This window comes from Nomascus leucogenys, chromosome 23, assembly GCF_006542625.1.
Source record: "Nomascus leucogenys isolate Asia chromosome 23, Asia_NLE_v1, whole genome shotgun sequence".
Classification (NCBI taxonomy): domain Eukaryota; kingdom Metazoa; phylum Chordata; class Mammalia; order Primates; family Hylobatidae; genus Nomascus; species Nomascus leucogenys.
This window is the reverse complement of record NC_044403.1, coordinates 33,416,695-33,441,352: the sequence shown is the minus strand read 5'-3', so window position 1 is coordinate 33,441,352 and position 24,658 is coordinate 33,416,695. Positions and strand designations below refer to the sequence as shown.

The 24,658-nt window shown below is 49.4% G+C and overlaps 1 protein-coding gene and 2 long non-coding RNA genes across 6 annotated transcripts in view; 2 read left to right on the top strand and 1 right to left on the bottom strand.

Annotated features, from left to right (window-relative positions):
- Nucleotides 1-1,394: 1,394 nt before the first annotated feature.
- LOC115832922 lies at nucleotides 1,395-10,807 on the top strand. 3 transcript variants are annotated; one of them, XR_004028326.1, is made up of 3 exons: nucleotides 1,395-1,468; nucleotides 7,165-7,266; nucleotides 8,125-10,807. It is a non-coding gene; the product is annotated as an uncharacterized LOC115832922 (long non-coding RNA). The 3 variants fall into 3 exon arrangements; XR_004028325.1 differs by lacking the exon at nucleotides 1,395-1,468 and adding an exon at nucleotides 5,185-6,210; XR_004028327.1 differs by lacking the exon at nucleotides 1,395-1,468 and adding an exon at nucleotides 6,374-6,405.
- Nucleotides 10,808-14,122: 3,315 nt separating this feature from the next.
- LOC115832892 lies at nucleotides 14,123-15,737 on the top strand. The gene is made up of 2 exons (XR_004028281.1): nucleotides 14,123-14,327; nucleotides 14,804-15,737. It is a non-coding gene; the product is annotated as an uncharacterized LOC115832892 (long non-coding RNA).
- A 5,966-nt stretch (nucleotides 15,738-21,703) lies between these two features.
- ZNF251 (zinc finger protein 251) overlaps nucleotides 21,704-24,658 on the bottom strand; it is a 36,929-nt gene continuing 33,974 nt past the window's right edge. For both annotated transcript variants that reach the window (XM_003281171.4, XM_030804594.1), the window contains exon 4: nucleotides 21,704-24,543. In XM_003281171.4, coding sequence (XP_003281219.2) covers nucleotides 22,805-24,543 — 1,739 coding nt within the window. In that variant the 3' untranslated portion in view covers nucleotides 21,704-22,804. The remainder of the gene's footprint in view (nucleotides 24,544-24,658) is intronic.

Here is a 24,658-nt window from a genome sequence, read left to right as displayed (position 1 = left end):
GGCATTCTGCCTAAAAAAGCAGGGTCCTGGAGTTCCAAGGCTTCTCACTGCACAGGGCGCGGGACACACCTCTTGTCTCTTGGGAGGTACCTGGAGCCCAGCCTCTCAGGCGCTGGGCGATGCAGGGGGTGGGGACTGTAAGCCCTGGGAGATGGGGCGGTGAGGGGCGCTGTGGGGCAGGGTGGTGTGGGAACTGAAGGTGGGGGCGCTATGGAGGATGTGGGGTGGTGTGTTGTAGGGCAGGGCGGGGTGGGGGATGCGTGGGGCAGGGCAGTAGGGCGGGGCCGTTGGCGGGGCGTTGGGGCGGGCGCGGCGGGGCGGGGTGGTGTGGGGGGCTATGGGAAGGGGCACTCTGGGGAGCTGTGGGGTGGGGTGCTGTGGGGCACCTTGGGGCGGGCCGGTGTGGGGGTGCCGTGGGTGGGACAATGTGGAGGGTCATAGGTTGGGGCCTTGAGGCGGGGGTGGGAGGTTGTGGAGCGCTGTGGGGTATTGTGGGGTGGGGCCTGGCGCTGTCAGGGGCTGTGGGGCTGAGGGACCCGAGGTCGAGGCCTTGTGAGGCGCTGTGGGGCAAGGCGCTGTGGGAGGCTTAGGGGGCTGGTAGGCTGGGGGCATGGAGGGGAGGCTGTGTGGGCGCTCGTCGGCACGGCGGGGCGGGGTGCTGGTGGGCTACGGGACGGGAGGGTGGGACGGTCTGGGGACCATGGAGGGCTGGGTGGGCTGGATCAGTGCCCAAGTTGACTTCGCGTCACCAACTGGCATGAGGTTTGGGTAGGAAAGCGGGCTTCTCACAAGAATAAAATCCATCAAGGTTCTGTTTCCACCCCATCCCCCAGTCACAGCGCCTTCTTTCGGGCTGGAACCTGTCGGGGGCCCCCAGCCTGTCCAGGGCCGCTGTCGTCCAGGAAGGAGAGAGCTGTGCCCAGAGAGGAGACAGAACTCTTTCTCCGTGAATCGCATCCCTTTCTGTGCGGGATGATTTACATTCTGGGAACAAACGGGGCCGCATCTCACAGTGCTGCAGGATGCCAGTGGTGTAAACAGTCGGGGACCGGGCCATTTCCCGAGGGTCTCAGGGTCCCACCCAACAGCCGCTCCCCCTTCCCTATCCGTCACCTCCTCGTTCTCCTACGAAGGCGCGAAGTTTCCAGACTCTCGCCGGTCCTCGACAGCACTCATTCAGTCTCCACCCCTGAAGATCCCAGGCCGTACTCTGGGCCAGAAAAGAAGGCGGGTACGACCGCGGTGTCGGGTCCTCCCTTAGCCGCTCCTTCTCCTGAGGGAGCCAGGCGGGAGAGAGTGGAACCACTGAGGCCTCGGTCTTCCCGCGTCCTAGAGCGGACGGGCGAGCCTCACTTCCGGCCTGTGACCCGCTGACCTGTCCTTGTCCCACCAGTCGGGCTGTGAGTTGGACTGACTGGTGACCCCTGGCACCAGGCTTCCCCATGGGCACCGGAGCAGGCGGACAGGGGTGGGGTCCCGCGAGCGACACGGAAGGGTCAGGGTGGCGGAGCGGACCCTGTGGAGGCGGGGTCACTGCGCTCCTGCGAAGGGTCTTCGGGGGAGGAGTCTATCAAGGTTGCGGGGGCGTGGTCACGGTGCGGGGCCAATAAAAGCGGGGCGTGCACGGTCGCGGGCGGGTGCCTGTGAAGGGCGAAGGGTGTGGCTAGAGAGCGGGATCTACGAAGGATGCAGGGGCGAGGCCGGGTCTCTGCAGGATGTGCGGTCGCGGGTCGGAGTCTATAAAGGGCAAGGGGCGTGGTGCCTGGGTTGGGTGAGGGGTGTGGTCATGGGGTGCAGGTCTGTGTAGGGTGAGGAGCTTCTTCCCCGAATGAGGGCCTGTGAAGGGTGAGGGGCGTGTTCCTGGGGTGGGGGTGTTTGTGAAGGATGAGGAGAGTTTTTCCGGCATGAGGGGCTGTGAAGGGTGGGGAGTGTTTTCCTGGCTTGAGGGTCTGTGAAGAGTGAGAGCCGTGTTGCCGGTGGTGCAGGTCTGTGAAGCGTGAGGGGCGTGTTCCCGGAATGAGGGTCTGTGAAGGGTGAAGGGCGTGTTTCTGGGGTGCAGGTGTTTGTGAAGGATGAGGGGCGTTTTTCCGGCATGGGGGCTGTGAAGGGTGAGGGGTGTTTTCCTGGCTTGAGGGTCTGTGAAGGGTGAGAGCCATGTTGCCGGTGGTGTGGGTCTGTGAAGGGTGAGGAGAGTGTTCCTGGAGCAGGATATGTGAAGGGTGAATGACGTGGTTTCGGGGTGAGGTTAGTGCAGGATGAGGGGAGTTGTCTAGGAGCTGTGTCCTCTAAGGTGGGGGGCGTGGCCTCTGGGCGGGGTCCGCCATTTTGTCTGGTGAAAGTTGGGAAGGGACAAGCGAGACTCCCACCTCTGGCCTCATCCTCAGCCCTGCGTTTTCCCCACTTGTACTGCCAGAAAGCTGAGTGGTGGCAATCACTTTTGGAGTCTTCTGAGACAATCCACCAATATGAAGTAAACTCGAGGAGGTGAGAGGAAATCATTCGTTCATTAATTGATTCCACTCAAGGATCACCCAGGACTCCTCTCTCAGTTCCTCTCACGTCCAATGCCCTACAAGATATCTGGAAGCCGCCCTGCTGTCCCTGCACCGCTCTTGGGCCGAAAGCGTGCTGGGGGTGGTGGGGGCCTGGGAATAGCATGAAGAGGGAAATGTGGAGCAGAGCCTGGCTCTGTCTGTGCAGGACTCTCCTCTCAAGCATGAATGGCCGTGGGATGGCGATGACAGGTGGTACCTCTGACTTAGCGAATGTGGAGCACTGAGATAGGAGAAGGCCACTGGACCCCAACCTGTGGCCTGGACCACAGGTTTCCTCCCGTGTCCTCTCCTGCCTCCAGACTGCCCTCTGCAAGAAGCCAGAGTGATGTCTTCTATTGCTACTTGTTAGAAATAAATGCTTATTCCCTGGTGTCACAAGGAAGAGTCAGCATTTAGACAAAAAGTACTCTCAGCAAGGCAACTTTACTTTCTGCAGAAATGGTACTGCTTGCCAGCAGTCTTGCCAAGAGAGTACCCCAAACAAAGGGAGACAGGAATATGTATCCCTAACGCATGAGGTCCCTACTGCTGTGTCCTATCCCCGTTGGCTGAGTTGGACCTCACATTCTAGGTTGAACTCGATTGGCTAACAATTTAAAACTTTCTAAATAGGTAAAGACAATAAGGAACAAAGGAAAAGAGGAAGTTGCTTACGAAAGGACTTTAGAACAGTAATAACATTTCCAAATAAGGAAGGGGCATAGGCTGCAAGCTGGGACATGTCTGGGCACGTCCAGCACGAATATTTTGGTTAAGGTACAACAACATAGAATGTACTACATGTCTGTGAAAATGTCTAACACAAATACTGAAGTCAGAGTATACCGGCGTACAGTATGCTTATTCTGTTACATTTGCTATATAAGGCGTAACAGAGTTATCACTATAAAATAAGAAGCTTGAACAGAACTAGCTCTGAGAGAAAATACCAATAACATTTCTGATTTAAAGAAGAAACTTTGAAGAGGAACTTTTTACTTTCCACACTGCTCTTAATTTTGAGAATGTTCAAATCCACAGAAAAGTATTATGAACACCATAAACTCTTCATTTAGATTCTGTAGTTGTTGTTGACATTTTGCCACACTGGCTCTATCTTTGAATATATTTACTTTTTGTTGCTGAAAAGTAATTTGAAAATACCGTCGACCCTTGACTAATACAGGGGTTGGGGCAGTGACCTCTGTGCAGTTGAAAATCAAAGCATAACTTTTAACTCCCCTAAAATTTAACTACTAATAGCCTACTGTTGACTGGAAGCCTTATACATAACATAAATAGTCAATTAACACATTTTTTATGTTATATGTATTAGATACTCTATTCTTAAGCTAGAGAAAAGAAAATAGTGTTCAGAAAATCATAAGGAAGACATAATATATTTAATATTCATTAAGTGAAAGTGGATCATCATAAAAGTCTTCATCCTCATTGTCTTCACATTGAGTAGTCTGAGGAGGAGGAGGAAGAAGAGGATTGGTCTTGCAATCTCAGGGGTGACTGAGGTGGAAGAAAATCCAATTATAACTGACCCTCGCAGTTCAAACCTGTGTTGTTCCAGGGTCAGCTGTAATTTGTAGACATCATGACACTTTCCCTTAGGTACCTCAGCCTATTTCCTAGAGGTGGGGACATTTTACATGATAGCAATACTTTATTTCACCTGAGAAAATTAACAATTATCCCGTGGTCGCCGGGCACGGTGGCTCATGCCTGTAATCTTAGCACTTTGGGAGGCTGAGGTGGGCGGATCACGAGGTCAAGAGATCGAGACCATCCTGGCCAACATGGTGAAACCCCATCTCCACTAAAAATACAAAAATTAGCTGTGTGTTGGCATGCGCCTGTAGTCCCAGCTACTTGGGAGGCTGAGGCAGGAGAATCACTTGAACTCAGGAGGCAGAGGTTGCAGTGAGCCAAGATCGTGCCACTGCACTCCAGCCTGGCGACAGAGTGAGACTCCATCTCAAAAACAAACAAACAAAAAAAAGCAATAATCCTGTGGTCACATAACTTATTTCTCCAATTGTCTCTAAAATGTCTGCATAGCTGGGTTTTCCCCCTCTAATTCAGAAGCTAATCAAGATTGCATGTTGCATTTAATTGTGTCTCTGTCTCTTCAGGCTCTTTTTTTTTTTTTTTTTTTTTTTTGAGACGGAGTCTCACTCTGTTGCCCAGGCTGGAGTGCAGTGGCGCGATCTTGGCTCACCGCAAGCTCCACCTCCCGGGTTCAGGCCATTCTCCTGCCTCAGCCTCCTGAGTACCTGGGACTACAGGCACCCGCCACCACGCCCGGCTAATTTTTTGTATTTTTAGTAGAGTCGGGGTTTCACTGTGTTAGCCAGGATGGTCTCGATCTCCTGATCTCGTGATCCGCCCACCTCGGCCTCCCAAAGTGCTGGGATTACAGGCATGAGCCACCGTGCTCGGCCTTTTTTTTTTTTTTTTGAAACAAGGTCTCACTCTGTCTCCAAGGCTGGAGTGCAGTGGCGCCATCATGGCTCATTGCATCCTCAGCCTCCCGAGTAGCTGGAACTACAGGAATTTGTCACCATGCCCGGCTAATTTTTTGTATTTTTTTATAGAGAACAAGTCTTACTATGTTACCCAGGCTAGTCTCAAACTCCTGGACTCAAAGGATCTGCCTGCCTTGGCCTCCCAAAGTGCTAGGATTACAGGCCTAAGCCACCGCACCTCGCTGGCTCTTTTAATCTGGAATAGCTTCCCTACTTTTTGTTTCTCTTTAGGACACTGACTTATGACCATGTGTGGCCATCTATCTGTGTTATACCCTATGTTCTAGGTGTAACCTGGAGCCCACACAGATTAACACTCCCTGCCCTTCATGCCCCAGTGGGTGGAGTCATGATCTCTGCTGTCCATGAGGCAGAGGTGGTTGAGGTAACATGCAGCCAATTATGGCCTACCCCCAACCCCCTGGGCCCAGCTGCTGAAGAGAGATCCCTACTGACCACCTTTCCAGGGTCCAGCTCATGCCATGCCCCTCCACCTGCAACCATGATGCCATGGTGGCTTCTTTTGTGGTAGCCTCTTTCAAGGGGGTGCAGGAAGGCTGCAGAGCTGAGGCCTCAAGATGGACAGGGCCGTGGGCCAGGGGCCTGGTGAGGAAGCCAGTTTACAAACCCAAGTCAGAGCGGGCTGAGCCAGGGGCCGGCAGAGACCGAGAGACCAAGGACCAGGGTAGTGATTGGGGGAGGGAGGCGCCCTGGCCTCAGGCAGGGGTGGGGGCAGCTGGGGAGGAGGGGAGCAGGTGGAGGGGTGAGCCCCCACCCCCTGCCATTCCCAGCCTGGGGCCTGCTGCCAGCTCTACCAAAAGGGTTTTCTCCAGGCCCAAACTATAGGTCCTCCTGCAGGCAACTCTGAGGATGCACACCCCTCCAGTATAACTCCAGCCCCTCTTAAACATGCCTCGCCCCCACAAGGCATTGATTTGAGGTGCTCTAGGGAGGAGGGCAAGCTGGAGACCCAAGGGAGCCCACAGTGGACCCGAACTCCGGGGGTGGGAGAGGGTACCAGTGGGAGGTGTTGCCAGGCAGGGTCAGGGTCAGGTCACATCCTCCAGACTCCAAGCAGCAGAGGCACAGCATCACCCGTGAACCTGAATCCAAGGGCTCTGCAGCAGCACTAAGCCCAGGTGAGAAGGTCTTGGGCACAGGTGCCCTTCATGCTGAAGGAAATGCAGGGTCACCAGCTCCTAAGACAGCTTGTTACCTGGGGCCGCTGCAGCAGTCAGGTCTGTGGGGCATGGGCTTGCTCTTCTGTCTCTTCCTTTTGACACCCTGCCTCTATCCTTCCCAGGAGGAGCCCAGCGATGGTGGCTGAGCCCCAGGTGAGCTGGCCTTTGGGGAACAGTTGCTGCTTAAGGCCTCTCCCCCTCAGCCTGGAGCCCCTTGCCCAGCAGACCCTTGGGGCCCTGAGAACAGAATCTCCCTCCTCATATCCAGGCCTACCCCACTAGCTGCCCCTTCCACAGAGCTGAGCAGGATGCAGGGCCCTAAGGGGAGAGCCCAGTTTTGAGAGCTCTGTGTTTCCATAGTCACACCTTCCCTGCCCAACCTACCCCTAGCTCTTTTCCTAAACATCTGCCTGGAAGGTAGGGAGATGCATGTAGAGCCTCTTGCTAGAAACTCAGTCCAAGCTGCAAGGTGCACTTGCCCTTGGGCAGGGTTGAGGCTCTCTGGGCAGTGAGCACCTGTGATTCCAGGGCACAGTGATGTTTGAGGAGGTGGCCATGTACCTCACACAGGAGGAGGGGCAGCACCTGGGACCCCCTCAGCACTCTACCAGGATGTGATGCTCGAGAACCACTGCACCCTAGCAGCTCTGGATAAGCATCACATGGTGGGCTTCAGGTCCCTGCTCCCCATCCCCAGGTGACTGGTCCCCTGGGCTCTCTTGACTCATAAACCAAACATCCCCAGTCCATGCTGGGGTGCCCCTGTCCCAGCAGGGAGTGCCCAGTGATCTCATCACCCATTCTTTCTTCTCGAGACCTCCTCTGGATCCCCCTCCTCTTGCAGCCTCTGTGGCCCTCAGCCAGGGGCAGCTTAAATATTCTAGCACTGACCATTATCTTCTTGATAAACAGGTTTTTCAGTGTCCACACTCAGAGTTATCTCCCAGCAGGAGCAGGGGAAAATGCCATAGGTCTTTGCTCTGCCAGGGCCTCCCTGCACAGGTGAGTGAGGAGGTAGGTATCTCAGGGGAACTGTGATGTGTTGTGCATGTGAGCTGTGAGAGTGGTGAGGGGGGAGTTCAAATGGCCAGCTGAGAGACCCGTGATTGTCTATTCTGGCTCCTGTCCTGGCCCCACCTTCCCTCTGAGGGGAAGTGCAAGTCCATTGTGCAGCTACTCAGGTGGGACAGCCATTTTCTAGTGGTGACCAGGCTTCCCTGATGAGCTGATTTGCACTTACATGTCAAAGTACAAACAAAACTCCACATTGTGGTCACATGGGAGCATGCCCCCAGCACCCTCTCCTATTTCCACAGTTTGCATGCTGCTTGCATGCAGGCATTCTTCTAGGTGCTGGGGTTAAGTATAAGCAAAACCAAGTCCTTGTCTTCAGAGAGTGTGCATTTTGGTTTGTGGAGAACATCGTAGTTTGTGGAAGAATTATTTATCCTGCCCTGATGTCCTATCATATTGTTGGTCTCCACATTAGACTGTTAAGGGACAGGGGACTTCATTCATTCACTAAGTCCCTGGTACCTCAAGCAGTGCCAGGCACCCAGGAGGCACCTGGCAAACACTGCTGGAATGAATCCATCGTTCTTTAGTTGTCAGTTCCTGCTTTGTGCACTGTGCCATTAAGGTGCCGGAAGTACTTGTGTGAGAAGGCATTTGCCCTCAAAATTTCAGTCCAGTCAGAGAGAGATGGACACACACAACTAAGCGTGATACAAGACAAAATGGAATAAAGTGATTAACAGAAGGGAAAATAAAACTCAACTCAGGCTGAGACATATGAGCTGCACAGAAATTTGCTCTGGCTCAATCAATTTCTTCTTTCACAGAGAAACTTTTAATTTCCATTCTTTGTTTCAGATTCTTAGGTCAAGACAAAGCATAAACAATCAACCCCAACAGAAAAATCTTCTGAAGAACAATTACAAGGAGTAACTCTCAGGAAATTTTCCCAAGAGGCAATCCAGAAGAGTTTGAGTTTCGATCAGCTTGTAGGACTGAGACAGGAGCAGAATATTGCTGGAAAAAATTCACAATACAGACCAGGATGAAGTTATTTCCCCAAAAGAGAGGTTCCAGGCAAGTGGTCAGTTCCCCCTTGAAAATCATTGTAGCAGACAAATACCAGGAATGTAATAAATTGGAGAAAACTTTGTCTCTGGGCACAAAGCCCAGAGGGACAGGCCAGGAAAGAAAGCCAGTGGATGGAGGATGGGTGGCTGAGGCTTTCCATATGAGTCATGTCTGAGTGGACATCAGGCAGTTACCAGTGGGACAAAGCCCCATGGATGTCATGTGTATGGGAAGTCTTTCAGCAAGAACTCACACCTTACTTGGCATCAGATAATTCATACTACAGAGAAGCCCTGTGTATGTATTGAATGTGGGGGAAAAAATCACAACTCAAGCCTTATACAACATCAGAAAATTCGCCATGGATGGTGAAACCCTATCTCTACTAAAAACACAAAAATTATCTGGGTGTGGTGATGCATGCTGGTAATCCCGGCTACTCGGGAGGCTGAGGCAGAAGAATTGCTTGAACCAGGGAGGCGGAGGTTGCATTGAGCTGAGATTGCGGCACTGCACTCCAGCCTGGGCGACAGAGTGAGACTCCGTCTCAAAAAAAAGAAAAGAAAAGAAAAGAAAATTCATGGTGGAGAGAAACCCTATGTGTGTAGTGAATGTGGTAAGGGCTTTAGGGAGACATCAGAGCTTGTTAAACATCAGAGAATTCATACTGGAGAAAAGCCCTGTAGGTGGAATGAATGTGGCAAAGCCTTTAGTGGGAATTCAAACCTTACTAAACACCAACTGATACATACTGGAGAGAAGCCCTATAAATGTATTGAGTGTGGGAAAGCCTTTAATCCAAAAGCAAATCCCATGCAATATCAGAGAATTCATACAGGAGAGAAACTTTTTGAATGTAAAGATTATGGAAAAAGCTTCAGTCAGCCATCACAGGTGATTCATAATCAAAGGAAGCATTTTTGAGAGAAGCCCTGCAAATGCAATCAGTGTGGAAGGGGCTTCAAACATCACACCTGATTGATCATCAAAGAATACACACTAGAGAGAAAACTTATGTATGTGTCATGTGGGAGAGGCTTTATTCAGATGTCACACTTCATTCATTGCCACAGAACACATTCTGTAGAGAAGCCACAGGCATGTAATGTATGTGGGAAATGTTTCAGCCAGAGCTCAACCCTTATTAGACATTAGGTTATTCACACTATGGAGAGCAAGTATAAGTTAAAGGAATGTGGGCAGGCTTTCAGTGTGAGCTAGCTTCTCAGTCACTGTCTCACAAATTCTACTGGAGAGGAACCCCTCAATTCATACAGGAGGGAAAAGCATCCAAGGATGCAACAAAGGTGGGAAGCCTTTCATTGTAGCTCATTATATAATGTCGGAGAGTTCCTATTGGAGAGAACCCCTATGGATGTAATGAATGTTGACAAAGCATTTAGTTGGAAGTCACATATTATTTACAATGAGATAATTCATAGAGGATGTAATGGATATGAGAGGCTTTGGTGTACTGTAGGAAGTAGGTGGAAATGTGGGTTCTTGCTGTTGCCAGCTGCAAGATAAACTGCCTTTTGAATAAACTGCCCTAGCAGGTGCTTGCCCCAGGGTGGCCATGCCCTGTAGGGAATCTTGCTTTAGACTGGGATTGTGAGATGGAGACAAAGACAGCCTTATTCCTGGCTGGGAATGCCATTGGAAATGCTAGGGGAGGCCAGTGATCCATGGTGTGGCCTGATCTCAAATATGCAGAAACCGGAAGCAGAGACCAGACCCAGAGAGAGGCAGAAAAATGCAACCTCCAAAGTGGATGCACAGGAAAATGGAAAACTACTAGAGTTAGTGTTGGATCTCCAGAGCTGCCTTTTTATCCTGAACAATGATGAGCAATGACTCAAGGTCTTCGTGAAACCAAACAGAATAGCTGAAGCAGATTCCTACACCTCTGCACTAAGTTTCTTAAATCTGAAAGCATGTAGAATGAGTGTCAGCTGTACCAACATGTAGGATCTGTATTTTCATCAGAAGGCAATCCATTGTGGCTACTGGCTATACTGAAAACATAAAATTATTTTAACATAATCCTTCAGCAGCTTAGGATAAAATCCTTGACTTTAGATTGAAGTTTTCACTATGAAATGAAATCAACGCTGGGCACAGTGGCTTATGCTTGTAATCCCAGCACTCTGAGAGACCAAGATGGATCACTTGAGGCCAGGACTTTGAGACCAGCCTGGCAACATGGTGAGACCCTATCTCTGCAAATAAATAAAATTAGCCAGGCATGGTGGAAGGATCATTTGAACCCAGGAGGTTGAGGCTGGAGTGAGCCATGATTGCCCTACTGTACTCTGGCCTGGGCAACAGAGTGAGCCTCTGTCCCAAAAATATATGTGTTAAAGATTACTTATATCTAGTTCATACCCCCCAAAGGTAATTTGAATTGAAATAGTGATGCATACAATAAGATCATTAAAGTAGAAACAGAAAATAAAGGATTGTAAAGCCATTGATGGTAAGAGCAATTGATTTTGTGAACTTCAAATCATAGATATAACTTAATATTTCGTTGTTTATACAAAATAGCTGTTGAAAACTTTCTGACTGACTGGGTGCAGTGGCTTATGCCTATAATCCCAGCACTTTTGGAGGCCAAGGCAGGTGGATCACTTGAGAACAGTCTGGCCAACATGGAGAAACTCTGTTTCTACTAAAAATACAAAAATTAGCCAGGCATGGTGGTGCACGCCTGTAATCCCAGCTACTCCAGTGAGTCAAGAGAATTGGTTGAACCCAGGAGGCAGGGGTTGCAGTGAGCTGAGATCACACCACTGCACTCCAGCCTGGTGACGGAGTGAAACTCTTGTCTCAAAAAAAAAAAAAAAAGTTTCTGGTTAGATTTTTCCTCTAGGCACAATCTGAGGAGAAAGGAGGAAAGCTTAGAGAGGAACACAGCTATGAAATGCATCCATCTGCCCCTCCTTCATCATCAGGCAATGGCACAACCTGAACCAGGAATGACCCTCTGTCTTCCGAGGCCTGAGGTGCAGAGAAGAGCAACCAGTCCCACATAATCTTCCAGGGTTCCACCCCCAGTCCTGGGTGTAAGAAGCAAGCTGTTGCCTTGTATGTGTTAAAAAGAAGAGGGGCTGGGCGCAGTGGCTCACGCCTGTAATCCCAACACTTTGGGAGGCTGAGGCAGGAGGATCACTTGAGGCCAGGAGTTCAAGACTAATCTAGACTACAGAGACCCTGTCTCTACAAAAAAAAGAAAAATTACAAATTAGTCGGGTGTGGTGGCCTGCATATGTAGTTCCAGATACTTGGAAGCTGAGGCAGGAGGATCGCTTGAGCCCAGGAGTTTGAGACTACAGTGAGCCATGACTGCACCACTGAACTCCAGTCTGGGTGATAGAGACTGCCTGGTCTCTAATTAAAAATTTTTTTCAAAAAGGAGGGGAGGGTAGACTCTTGAGTCTTGTCTACAATTCTGTACTCCTCTCAGGGAAAACGGACCTTACATTCATAAAAGGGGAGCCACAGCAGCTGTTGTCACCAACAGGTGCTTCTGTGCATCACTGATTTGTGTCTGGCTCACTCTCTTCCACTTGTCCTGTTGTGCACACCGTTGGATGCCAGGTGACACTTGCCAAGGTCGTAAGTGCCACAGGACTTGCAGTGAAGGGAAGGGTTGATTGGGGAAGAGGGGTGAGGAAGGTTTGGATGAAGGGATAGAACTGGGCCTTGAAGGATTGACAAGATGATGGCAGAAGGAACACAGATGAGCTGGGAAGAGGCTGATTCTCTCGGATGTCACAGGGTTGGAAGTGTGACTGAGGACCGGGGCAGGATCGGGATCCTGCAGAGCCTGGCCTTGCAGGCTCTGCTGGGGAGTGTGTTCAGTCCTGGAGCCATGGGAGCTGTAGGATATTTTGAACCAGGAGGGTTTCAGAATTCCTCTTCAAGGCCATATGGGTACGTGGACTGCGAAGCACCTGGCAGCTCCCTGTGCCCACGAAGTTACTGTGCTCCATGTTGAGCATGGGTCTTCTCCTCACCTGTCATCCAGGGGTGTCATAGGTATGCTGCCCTGTTCCTCAGACTGTAAACTGGCTTCTTGATTACCCTCATGGCTCCTTTTCCTGCACATGAGATTTTATGGTTAAAAAAAAAGGCCGGGCGCAGTGGCTCACGCTTGTAATCCCAGCACTTTGGGAGGCTGAGGCGGGCGGATCACGAGGTCAGGAGATCGAGACCACGGTGAAACCCCGTCTCTACTAAAAATACAAAAAATTAGCCAGGCGTGGTGGCGGGCGCCTGTAGTCCCAGCTACTCGGAGAGGCTGAGGCAGGAGAATGGCGTGAACCTGGGAGGCGGAGCTTGCAGTGAGCCGAGATCGCGCCACTGCACTCCAGCCTGGGCGACAGAGCAAGACTCCGTCTCAAAAAAAAAAAAAAAGAACGACTCCCAAATTATTCAGTAACACATTTAAAGACAGTCTCTTGTCTATCCCTACGATGGCCAGCCACATCGAATGTGAGAGCCTGGGGGGAGTAAAAAGGTTTTGGAGTGGGACAGATGGATCTGGATCATAGACAATTTGTTCAGCCTCAGCTTTCTTACCTGTGAAATGGTGATGTCAATCCTTGCCTGGCACACACAGAGCACTTAGCACCACCTGGCACATAGCAGGTGCTCCATGAATGGCAGCTACTGTTACTGTGTCCGGAGTTGGTTCCTTCCAGTTGGTTCGTGGTCTCACTGACTTCAAAAATGGAGCCACCGACCTTCACGGTGAGTGTTACAGCTCTTAAAGATGGCACGGATCCAGAGTGAGTAGCAGCAACATTTATTGTGAAGAGCGAATGAACAAAGCTTCCACAGCAGGGAAGAAGATCCGAGCGGGTTGTCCCTGCTGGCTGGAAGGTGGTCAGCTTTTATTCCCTTATTTTACACTGCTCATGTCCTGCTGATTGGTCCATTTTACAGAGCACTGATTGGTGCATTTTACAAACCTCTAGCTAGCTACAGAGTGCTGATTAGTGCATTTTACAATCCCCTTGTAAGACAGAAAGGATCTCCAAGTCCCCACTCGATCCAGGAAGTCCAGCTGGCTTCACCTCTCATTACCACCACAGTGGATTTTACTAGGCTAATGGTCAAAGGCAACTTTATCTTTGTGACCAGGAGATAACTTTTTCCCCAAATGGGTGAAAAGACTAAGATTCTGACATGTTGCTTCTGGGCTCCTGCTGCGGATATCATCAACCACAGCCACCTGGAAACATTCCCAAGATACCTATTTTTCCTACAGAGAAGTCAAGTTATTTTTCCTACCTTCGGTCCTTAGTTCTCATTCTCCAAGGAACTCAACAGTCCTGAGCAACACTGAGGTCTCAGGGGCCTAGTTCCATGAGGGACTCTGTGGCACCTGGCCCCTGGGTCCCTCCCCTCCCACCCAGGGCTGCCCCAGCGGTCTCCATGCCCAGGTAGCCTCTTCCCTCTTCAACTGCCCCAGGGGCAACAGGGCCGCTTCTCACTCAACACTGTCTCTGGGTGACCTAGCGAGCTCAGTGACATCACCGACCATCAAGACGCCCCAATTTGCATCTACATCACAGCATCTTCTGCCGGCTTTAGGTCCTGTCTTCACCAGGATGTCCCACAGTCGCTTCACACTAGGAGTCCAACTGGCCCCTTCGTTGCCCGGACCCCGAGCCCCCGTCGGGGACCGTTGAACCACCGAGTGGGCGGTCATCCGGGTGTCCCAGAGCGGACCGAGAGCAGGTGCGCAGACCTCTGCGGACGGCTACTTCCGGTGCGCTCCCAACAGGTTTCTGCCCGGGTTCACCGGCCGCAGTGCTCCTTTCGGCCCTGAGGGAAGCGCGGACTCGCCCTTGCTGCCCGCCCGGCGTTGCCTCAGCACATCCCAGACCGTCGGAGGAGCCCCTAGAAGTGGCAGTGGGCGCAATGGTGGCGGCGTGTGGCGGGGCCATGCCCAGAAGCGCTCGCTCTCCCGGAGCGGTGGGGTAGGGCCGCTGCACCCCGCGCCCGAGTCTGGGTGTCCGCATTGCCGTGTGGTCGGCGAAGCGCGCCCGAGGCGGTGGTTAGGACAAAAGCGTGGGGAGGGGCCACGTCCCCGCTGCCCCAGCCAGGCGTTTCCTTGCCTCGCCTGGTCGTTCCTCTGTGGCGGGAACGCGAGTTGCCCACAGGGGATGTCGCTAATGAGTCCGCGGGGCGACGCCGAGAGTGCTTGAGGGGTCCCCGCAGGAGCCCCCGGCGCGCGCCTCTTCCAGTGGTTTCCACCTCATTTCTGGCCCAGTGCCTCGAGTGGGTAGAGGGCGAGAAATCCATTGCTTCAAGCATCCCCTAAATGGGTCGGAAAGATCAAAGAGAAACGTTTCTGAGGGAAAACCTGGCGCCATCGCGTCAGCCATGTTTTCAGAGCGTGCGTTTTCCGCGGGGTGGGAGCTGCCGTCTGACCATAGGTTTCTTGTGGCCCTAGATTCTTTGGCGCCTTAAACCTGGGGTTCCAGAAGCTGTAGCCCCCGTTTCAAAATCCGCCGGAAGCGCCCGACCCCCAGAAGTCGCGCTGTGCCCTGACTTGCCGGAGAGCGGGGGCCGCGCGGAGTTTCCGCGGGACTTCCTGCTGTGGAGGTTAAAGCACGGTTTGTCAAAACGCCTTAGAACTTGCGATGCCGACCATTCGCGTCGGGGTGGGGTCCCCAGAAGCAGACCCTGAGGTGAGGCTTCCTGTAATCTTGGCTTATTGGGAGGCGCAGGCTCGGCCAGTGAGGACTGGGAAGAAGAGGAGGCCAGCCCGGGTGAGCGTCGTGCATAGGCCGCGGGGTGACCGGGTCCAGTCCTTCAGGGGAGTCTGGAACACGCTTGGATCGGACTTCAGCGCCGTCCCGTCGGGGTGGAGGGAGCTGGGCCTTTTCTGCCTCAGCGGCTTTAAGACTGTTCCAGGAAGAGGTGAGCAGCGGCGGCCCTCGACCCAGAGAAGCAGAGGCCACAAGGAGCTGGGTGCGGGAAGGTGGTGAAGGGCCCAAAGGATGCGTGCATGGCCTCAGGAAGTGCCAGAAGAAAGCCTTAGTCTGAATTTGAGAATTTCTCCAGGTTTAACTTCTTGAGGGGGCGCCAAACTGTTTTCCAAAGCAGCTGCCTCATTGTACATTCCCATTCTGCATCTGTTCATCCATACAGTGATACATGACAGTTTCTCCACATCCTTATCAACACTTGTTATTGGCCTTTTTTTTTAAAATCATAGTCATAGCTGGTGGGTGTGAAGTGGTGTCGCTTTGTGGTTTTGGTATGTATTTCCTTGATAATTAATGATGTTAAACATCACCTCACCTGCTTAATGGCCCTTTGTGTATCTTTGAAGAAATATCTATTCAAATCTTTTGCCCATTTAAACATTACTTGTCTTTTTATTGAGTTGTAAGAGTTGTTTCTCTGTTATGGATACAACTTCTTTAGCAGACAGATGGTTTGCAGATATTTTCACCTACTGTGGGTTGTCTTTTCAGTTGTTTGTTTGTTTTTTGAGACAGAGTCTCACTTTGTCGCCCAGGCTGGAGTGCAATGGCGCCATCTCCGCTCACTGCAAGCTCCGCCTCCAGGGTTCACTCCATTCTCCTGCCTCAGCCTCCCGAGTAGCTGGGACTACAGACGTGCGCCACCATGCCTGGATGGTTTTTGTACCTTTTTTTTTTTTTTTTTTTTTGAGACAGAGCCTTGCTCTGTTGTCCAGGCTGGAGTGGAATGGTGTGATCTCGGCTCACCACAACCTCCTGGGTTCAAGCGATTCTCCTGCCACAGCTTCCCAAGTAGCTGGGATTACAGGCACGTGCCACCAGGCCCAGCTAATTTTTGTATTTTTAGTAGAGACAGGGTTTCACCATGTTGGTAAAGCTGGTCTCAAACTCCTGACCTCGTGATCCATCCACCTTGGCCTCCCAAAGTGCTGGGATTACAGACGTGAGCCAGTGAGCCTGGCCAGTTTTTGTACTTTTAGTAGAGATGAGGTTTCAGCATGTTGGGCAGGCTGGTCTCGAACTCCTGACCTAAGATGATCCACCCGCTGGGATTACAGGCGTGAGCCACCACGCCTGGATGTCGTCTTTTCACTTTCTTTTTTTTTTTTGAGTTGGAGTCTGGCTCTGTCGCCCAGGCTGGAGTGCAATGGCGCGATCTTGGCTCACTGCAATTTCCGCCTCCTGGGTTCAAGCAAATCTGCCTTGGCCTCCTGAGTAGCAGGGATTACAGGCGCCCGCCACCACACCTGGCTAATTTTTGTATTTTTAGTAGAGACGAGGTTTCATCATATTGGCCAGGCTGGCCTCGAACTCCTGACCTCGTGATCTGCCCGCTTTGGCCTCCCAAAGTGCTGGGATTACAGGCGTGAGCCACCATGCCCAGCTCACTTTCTTGATGGTATCATTTGTAGCACAAAAGTTCTTAATTTTGATGTTGTCAATATTTCTCTTTTTGTCATTTGTGCTTTTGGTATCTCTTTCAAATAACCTTTTGGTTTTCTTCATTGACTTGTTTCCTTTTTTAAAATTTTCATTTTCCCATTACTACTTCTTTCTTTAGGTTTACTCTAATATTCTTTGTCTAACTTCTTAAGTTGAACATTTAACTTCTTAGTGTATTAATTTTTTTTTTGTTTGTTTGTTTAGAGGCAGGGTCTTGCTTAGTTGCCCAGGCAGGAGTGCAGTCGTGCCATCATAGCTCACTGCAGCCTCAGACTTCTGGGCTCAATCCTCTCACCTCACCTCAGGCTCCAAGTAGCTGGGACCACAAGCTCAAGCCACCATGACTGGCTAAGTTTTGTGTTTTTTGTAGGGACAGAGTCTCACTGTTGCCAAGACTGGTCTCGAACTCCTGGCTTCAAGCAATCCTCCTGCCTCAGCTTCCCAAAGTGCTGGGATTGTAAGCCACTATGCCCAGCCTAATTTTTGATTTATAATTATGAAAGTACAATAGATTATTTGACAAAAGTTTATAAATGAATGAAGACTGGAGTTAGACTGATTTTTTTTAAGCTCTAAGTAATAGAAGTTGAAGGACAGTATTTTTAGTAGCGATGGGGTTTTGCCATTTGGCCAGGCTGGTCTCGAACTTCTGACCTCAGGTGATCCGCCTACCTCAGCCTCCCAAAATGCTGAGTTTACAGACGTGAGTCACCATGACCAGCCTTAGGCTTTCTTAAAGTTTTTATTTAATTTTGAACCTGACAAAAGAAGTATATATTTATCATGTACATGTTTTGAAATATGTATATATTGTGAAATGGCTAAATTGAGCTAATTAGCATATGCATACCTCACATAACCTTTTTTTGTGGTGAGAAAAAAGCTACTCTAGGCAGTTTTGAAGAGTACAATACATTGTTATTAATGATAGTCACCATGTTATACAATAGATTTCTTGAACTTATTCCTCTTATTTACTTCCTCCAAAGGACACAAAGGAAATTTGGTATCCTTTGATCAAGATCTCGGAGCTTTTTTTCTTTTTTTTTTTTGAGATGGAGGCTTGCTCTGTCGCCCAGCTAGAGTGCAGTGGCGTGATCTCGGCTCACTGCAAGCTCTGCCTCCTGGGTTCACGCCATTCTCCTGCCTCAGCCTCCCGAGTAGCTGGAATTACAGGTGCCCACCACCACGCCCAGCTAATTTTTTGTATTTTTAGGAGAGACAGGGTTTCACCATGTTAGCCAGGATGGTCTCGATTTCCTGACCTCGTAATCCGCCTGCCTTGGCCTCCCAAAGTGCTAAGATTACAGGTGTGAGCCACCACGCCTGGCCTCCCTGAGTTTTTTATTTGGAAATAATTTCAGACTTAAAGAAGAGTTGCAGTAGTGCAGAGAACTCCCAAATAACCTTAACTCAGACTCACCAGTTCTTAACTGTTGCCATATTATTTGTTTCACTTTTTTCTGAACCATTTAGAAGTAGGCTTGAAAGAGTCATTTTGTCTATAATTTCCTACCTATGTTCCATATCTTCCTGTATTTCTTCCTGTTTCTTTTTGGGGGTGCAGAATATAGGATGAGACACTTTTTTTCTTAGTTTTAAAATATCTGATTCTAGATGTTTTTAGTATCTCCAGATGCTTGCTTGAGGATATTTACTTCTGTTGTGTTAGTTTTCTTCTGCTCCTTTGACTTCTAGTCACCTTGGGCTCCCAGGACTCCAGCTCCATCTCCTAAACTTGTAGAGACTGCCCAGCATCTCCTTATGCGCAGGTGGATTTTTTTCCTAGTCTGTCTTTATACAGGTGGTTCAACCCTTTGGGGTTCCAGCTTTAGACAGCGGCCCAGGTTCCAACCATCACCCTCAAGCCACCCAGGCCTGTCTTCATGGGGGCTGTAAACGGGCCCCAGAGCTGTCCTAGCATCAGTTTCCAGGTGGGAAGCTCTGACTTTCATTTTGGTCTTCATTTTTAGCCCCAGAGGTGTTCCCTCGCTCTCTTGGTGCTTAACCATGAATTTTCCTACTAACATCCTCAGTCCCAGGGTCCACAGCAAGTACGTGTCAAAACAGCTGTTAGAGCCACACACGAGCCCTCCCATGCCCCGGTGCTTCCTTCCATTCTACGTAAATGTGAGACATGTGGGCCTCTTAAGGGAGGCATCATTGTGGGACCCTTCCAGTAGATTAGAAGGAGAAAACAATTTTAATGTACCCAGTGTGCTCATGGACAGAGCAGAAGCAGAACACAAGGTTCACATTTACAAAGCACATTCTTGGCACTGTTTCCTTTCTCTGCCTCCTTCACCTCTCTTCCTTCCTTCCCAAGTACATCCTAAGCACCTGTGCTGTATCATGTGCTGGAGATAAAAAGGTGTATAAGACAACATCTCTGACAGCAGAGACTTCTCTGTAGAATGTAGGGTAACGAGGTAGAAAGTAAAATATAAGTTGAAATGGTGGGGATATGAATGTTGTGCTGTGGGATACAAGAGTAAGAGAGTTATTTTTTAGACGTGGGGGAGGTGTTTTTTTCCCCCATTTTAGAGCTGGAGAAAGAGAGACCCAAGAAGATTCAATGGGCCGGGCGCGGTGGCTCACGCTTGTAATCCCAGCACTTTGGGAGGCCGAGGCGGGCGGATCACAAGGTCAGGAGATCCAGACCACAGTGAAACCCCGTCTCTACTAAAAATACAAAAAATTAGCCGGGCTTGGTGGCGCGCGCCTGTAGTCCCAGCTACTCGGAGAGGCTGGGGCAGGAGAATGGCGTGAACCCGGGAGGCGGAGCTTGCAGTGAGCCGAGATTGCGCCACTGCACTCCAGCCTGGGTGACAGAGCGAGACTCCGTCTCAAAAAAAAAAAAAAAAAAAAAAAAAAAAAAAAAAGAAGGTTCAATGTTTTCTCTGAGGTCAGAGTGAATCCATTTCAGAGGGAGACAGGACCCTCCAGGCGAGCCTGTGCTATCCACTCCCTCTTTTGTGTGGACCATTCCACATGGACCACACTAAGGCTGGCAATTCCCACACTTGGAAGAGGTTCTGTGATAAGAATTTTAATAATAAAGTGGGGGAGACAGAACCTGAGCAGGGGAATAAGCGCAGCAAATCACAGAATGGATGTTAAACCAAATGTAGCGGTGACCCCAAATTCCCTAAGAAAACAGTAGGGCCAGGCGCGGTGGCTCACGCCTGTAAGACCTGCACTTTGGAAGGCCAAGGTGGGTGGATCGCTTGACCCCAAGAGTTCAAGACCAGTCTGGGCAACATGGTGTGACACCATCTTTACAAAAAATTAAAAATTATCTGGGTATGGTGGTGTGTGCCTATAGTCCCAGCTACTTGGGAGCTGAGGTTGGAAGATCGCTTGAGCCCAGGAAGTCAAGGCTGCGGCGACCTGTGATCGCTTCACTGCACTCCAGCCTGGGTGATAGAGACACTGTCTCAAAAGAAAAAAAGAAAACAAAGATGGAATGAGAGATTAACTAAGGAAGGCTCCCTGAAGGGGGGGAAATATTTCAGTTAGACCTGGAGGGAATGAAGAGTAGATCTGAAAAAAGATTCTTGGCCGGGAACGGTGGTTCACGCCTGTAATCCCAGCACTTTGGGAGGCCGAGGCGGGCGGATCACGAGGTCAGGAGATCGAGACCATCCTGGCTAACACGGTGAAACCCCGTCTCTACTAAAAATACAAAAAATTAGCTGGGCTTGGTGACAGGCGCCTGTAGTCCCAGCTACTTGGGAGGCTGAGGCAGGAGAATGGTGTGAACCCAGGAGGTGGAGCTTGCAGTGAGCAGAGATCGCGCCACTACACTCCAGCCTGGGCGACAGAATGACTCCATCAAAATTAAATGACTCCATTTAATCAAAAAAAAAAAAAAAAAAGAAAAAAGATTCTTGCAGGTAGAGTCTCAGAATTGAAAATCAGAGGCCGGGCGCGATGGCTCACACCTGTAATCCTAGCACTTTGGGAGGCTGAGGAGGGCGGATTATAGGGTCAGGAGTTTGAGACCATCCTGGCCAACATGGTGAAACCCCATCTCTAAAAAAAATACAAAAATTAGCTGGGCGTGGTGGCAGGCGCCTGTAGTCCCAGCTACTCGGGAGGCTGAGGCAGGAGAATCGCTTGAACCTGTGAGGCGGAGGTTGCAGTGAGTTGAGATCGTGCCACTGCACTCCAGCCTGGGTGACAGTGCGAGACTTTGTTTCAAAAAAAAAGGAGAAAAAAAAAAGAATATCAGAATTTCAGAGGTGATCACACTCTGAGAAACTACTACAGTGTTATTAAAACTTCCCAATGAAACTCTTTAAATAGATGCTTACTGATCAAACCATGGTCAATAGGAGAATGCAAATTAAAACCATGGATACCACTACATGTCCACTAAAATAGCTAGAATATTTAAAAATGGACAGTACTGCTGGGCACATTGGCTTATGCCTGTAATCCCAGTGCTTTGGGAGGCTGAGGTGGGCGGATCACCTGAGGTCGGGAGTTCGAGACCAGCCTGACCAACATAGAGAAACCCCGTCTCTACTAAAAATACAAAATTAGCCGGGTGTGGTGGTGCATGCCTGTAATCCCAGCTACTCAGGAGGCTGAGGCAGGAGAATCGTTTGAATTGAGCCCGGGAGGCGGAGGTTGTGGTGAGCCAAGATTGCGCCATTGCACTCCAGCCTGGGCAACAAGAGCAAAACTCCGTCTCAAAAAAAAAAAAAAAAAAAAAAAAAAAGGACAATACCAAGATCTGGTGAGGATTCAAAGCAACTAAACTCACACATTGTCAGTGGGGATGTACAACTGACTTTGTAAAACAGTTTGGCAATTTCTTAAAATGTTAAACATAAGCTTACCATGTGACCCAGCAATCCCACTCCTATTTACCCAAGATAACTGAAAAGTTAGATTCACAAAACAGCCTGTAGTTGATACACAGTTATGGCAGCTTTAATCATAGTTGCCCATACTGAAAATGCCCAAACACCCTTCCATGGGTGAACGGATAAACAAATGGCTCCGTCCATACAATGGAATGCTACTTGGTGTAAAAAAGCACTCTACACATGCAATATGGATGACTCCAATGCATCATATTCAGTAAAAGACGCCACATGCAAACAGCTGCACACTAATTCTGGAAATGGTGAGGTGATGGATAGAGGATAGAAAACAAACCAGTGGTTTCCACGGACTGGGGTTGAGGAGGGGTTGACCACAAGAGTGCACAAAGGAATTCTGGGTGGTGATGAAGATGTTCAATGTCTGGAATGTGGTGGTGGCACAATTGTGTGTTTTTGTCAAAGCCCAAAGAACTATACACTAAAAAGAGTAAATTTTATTGTTTATAAATTATGCTTCAATAAACCTGCCTTTAAAAAATTTTTTATCAGTAATTACAGTTTTCAAAAGTGGAGATGCTTGGTAGGCCCCTAAGGTCCCTCTCTCTGTTAAACTGTAGAGCTCCTTAGAACCAAAACCAAACCAACTTTCATTTTAATGAAATGCAAAAACTGGGGCTCCAAGCAAGGAAGAAACGTCTACCTGCAGTTCCTCTGGGGGTTGGTGGGAGAGGTGGTGGAGAGAGTAAGGCTAAGCCCCCCAGCAGGCCCAAGTTCTCTGTACCACACCTGGAGGCAGGTGTATGGGACTGAAAGTGGATGTTCTCAGCCACAAGCCTGGGCCTGGATAGGAAACAAAGGATAAGACTGGAAGGATGTCAGGCAGGGTAGACCCAGAGCACCAGCTGGGCTCACTTTTCACGCCCTCCATCCATTCGTCATGAGTATCCAGATACAGCACCACACGGTTCAACTCCTGAGCACAGCAGTAACCTTTACACAGACAGCCTGATTTCCCAGAATGAATTATCTTGTGTTTACTTCCAGATTTAATGACTTTGACTTTAGTAGTCATCTGAACTATTTTATTTTGCCAGTAATATTTAGACCTTATTTATCTTTCATTATGCCATCTTATCTTCTAATGTAAAGTGAACAGTTGCTAAATCGTCTTCTGCATTTATCACATTAAAAATGTCTTTCTTGGAAAATCTTCTTGATATGAATAAAGTATCTTTTAGATCCATCATTTAAAGCAGGTTTCTCTGCAACATGAGTCTGCTGAGGTGGTGTGAGCTGTGAACTCTGGCTGAAGGCTTTCCCATACACACTGCAATGACATGGTTTCCGACCAGTGTGAGTTACCTGATGTTGAATAAGGGTTGAATTTCCACTGAAGGCGTTTCCACATTCCTGACATTTATAGGGCTTTTCCCCAGCATGCATTATCTGATCTTCAGTGGGCTGTGAGGTGGGACTGAAAGCTTTTCCATATTCATTACCTCCAAAGGATTTCTCACCAGTGTGAATTGTCCAGCGCAGAATGAGGTTTGCATCATGGTTAAAGGCTCCGCTGTGCTTCTCTCCAGTGGGAATCTGTCCACCTGGTGTAAGGCTGGAGCCATGAACAAAGGCTGGACCACGTTTTCTGCACTTACGAGTCTCTCCACTGTGAATTTTCTGATGCTGAATGAGGGTTGACCTCCGGCTGAAGGCCTTCCCACAGTCACCACATTCATAGGGCTTCTCTCCAGTGTGAACTCGCTGATGTAGGGTGAGTTGGGAGCTCTGGCTGAAAGCTTTCCCACATTCAATGCATTGGTAGGGCTTCTCCCCAGTGTGAACTCTTCGATGCTGAACAAGAGTGGAACTCCGACGAAAGGCTTTGCCGCACTCATTACAAACATAGGGTTTTTCTCCTGTGTGAATCCTTACATGTTCAGTAAGATGAGAGTTAAAACCAAAGGCTCTACCGCATTCATTACATACATAGGGTTTCTCTCCAGTATGAACCCGATGATGGAGGAAAAGGCTTGAGCTCTGACTGAAGGCCTTCCCACACTGATTGCATTTATGGGGCTTCTCTCCAGTGTGAATTCTCTCATGCTGAATAAGGCTGGAACTTCGACTGAAGGCCTTCCCACAGTGACTGCATTCATGCGGCTTCTCTCCAGTGTGAATTCTCTGATGCTGAGTTAACTGGGGGCTCTGGCTAAAGCCTCTTCCACATTCATTACACTTGTAGGGTTTCTCTCCTGTGTGAATTATCCGATGTTGAATAAGAGTTGAGCTTCGACTGAAAGCCTTCCCACACTCACCACAGCCAAAGGGTTTTTCTCCAGTGTGAATTCTCCGATGAAGACGGAGGTGAGAATTGAGTCCAAAAGTTTTCCCACATTCATCACATTTAAATGGTTTATTTCCAGTGTGAATGTGATGGTGCAGAACAAGATTTGAGCTGTGAGTAAAGGCTCGCCCACACCGGCCACATTCGTATGGCTTCTCCCCAGTGTGACTTCTCTGGTGTCTACTTAGGTCTGAATTATATTTGAAGGTTTTGCTGCATATATCACATTTAAAGACCCTCTCTCCTGTTTTATTTCTTTGAAGTCTAACAACATTTTGGTTCAGATTCAAGTTTCTATCAAATGCACTATACTCTTGGGTTCTTTCTCCCAAAGATCTTTCCCTACCCACGGTAGCTTCTGTTAAAACTCTCTTGTGAATACTGGGTTTGTTCAAACTCTGCCTGGCAGAATTTCCCAGGTGCTCTTCGAGTTTGCCCTCACGGCCCCACGCTTCCCGAAACTCAGCTGCCTGTGCATTATCCCTTAAGAGTCTTCTTGATACAAATTCTGGGGTTTTTACTGCTTCAGAAAATTTTTGGTTTAAAATAGACAGCTCCTTCTTGGTCCCAACCTCGGAATCTGTTAAAGAAAAATATAACTGAGTTACTAGAGAAAACCTTCCATCAGGGATAACGTCCACAATGTGGCAGAAGCTCCGATAGACCATCGTGCAGAAGGCAGACGCTCTAATAGG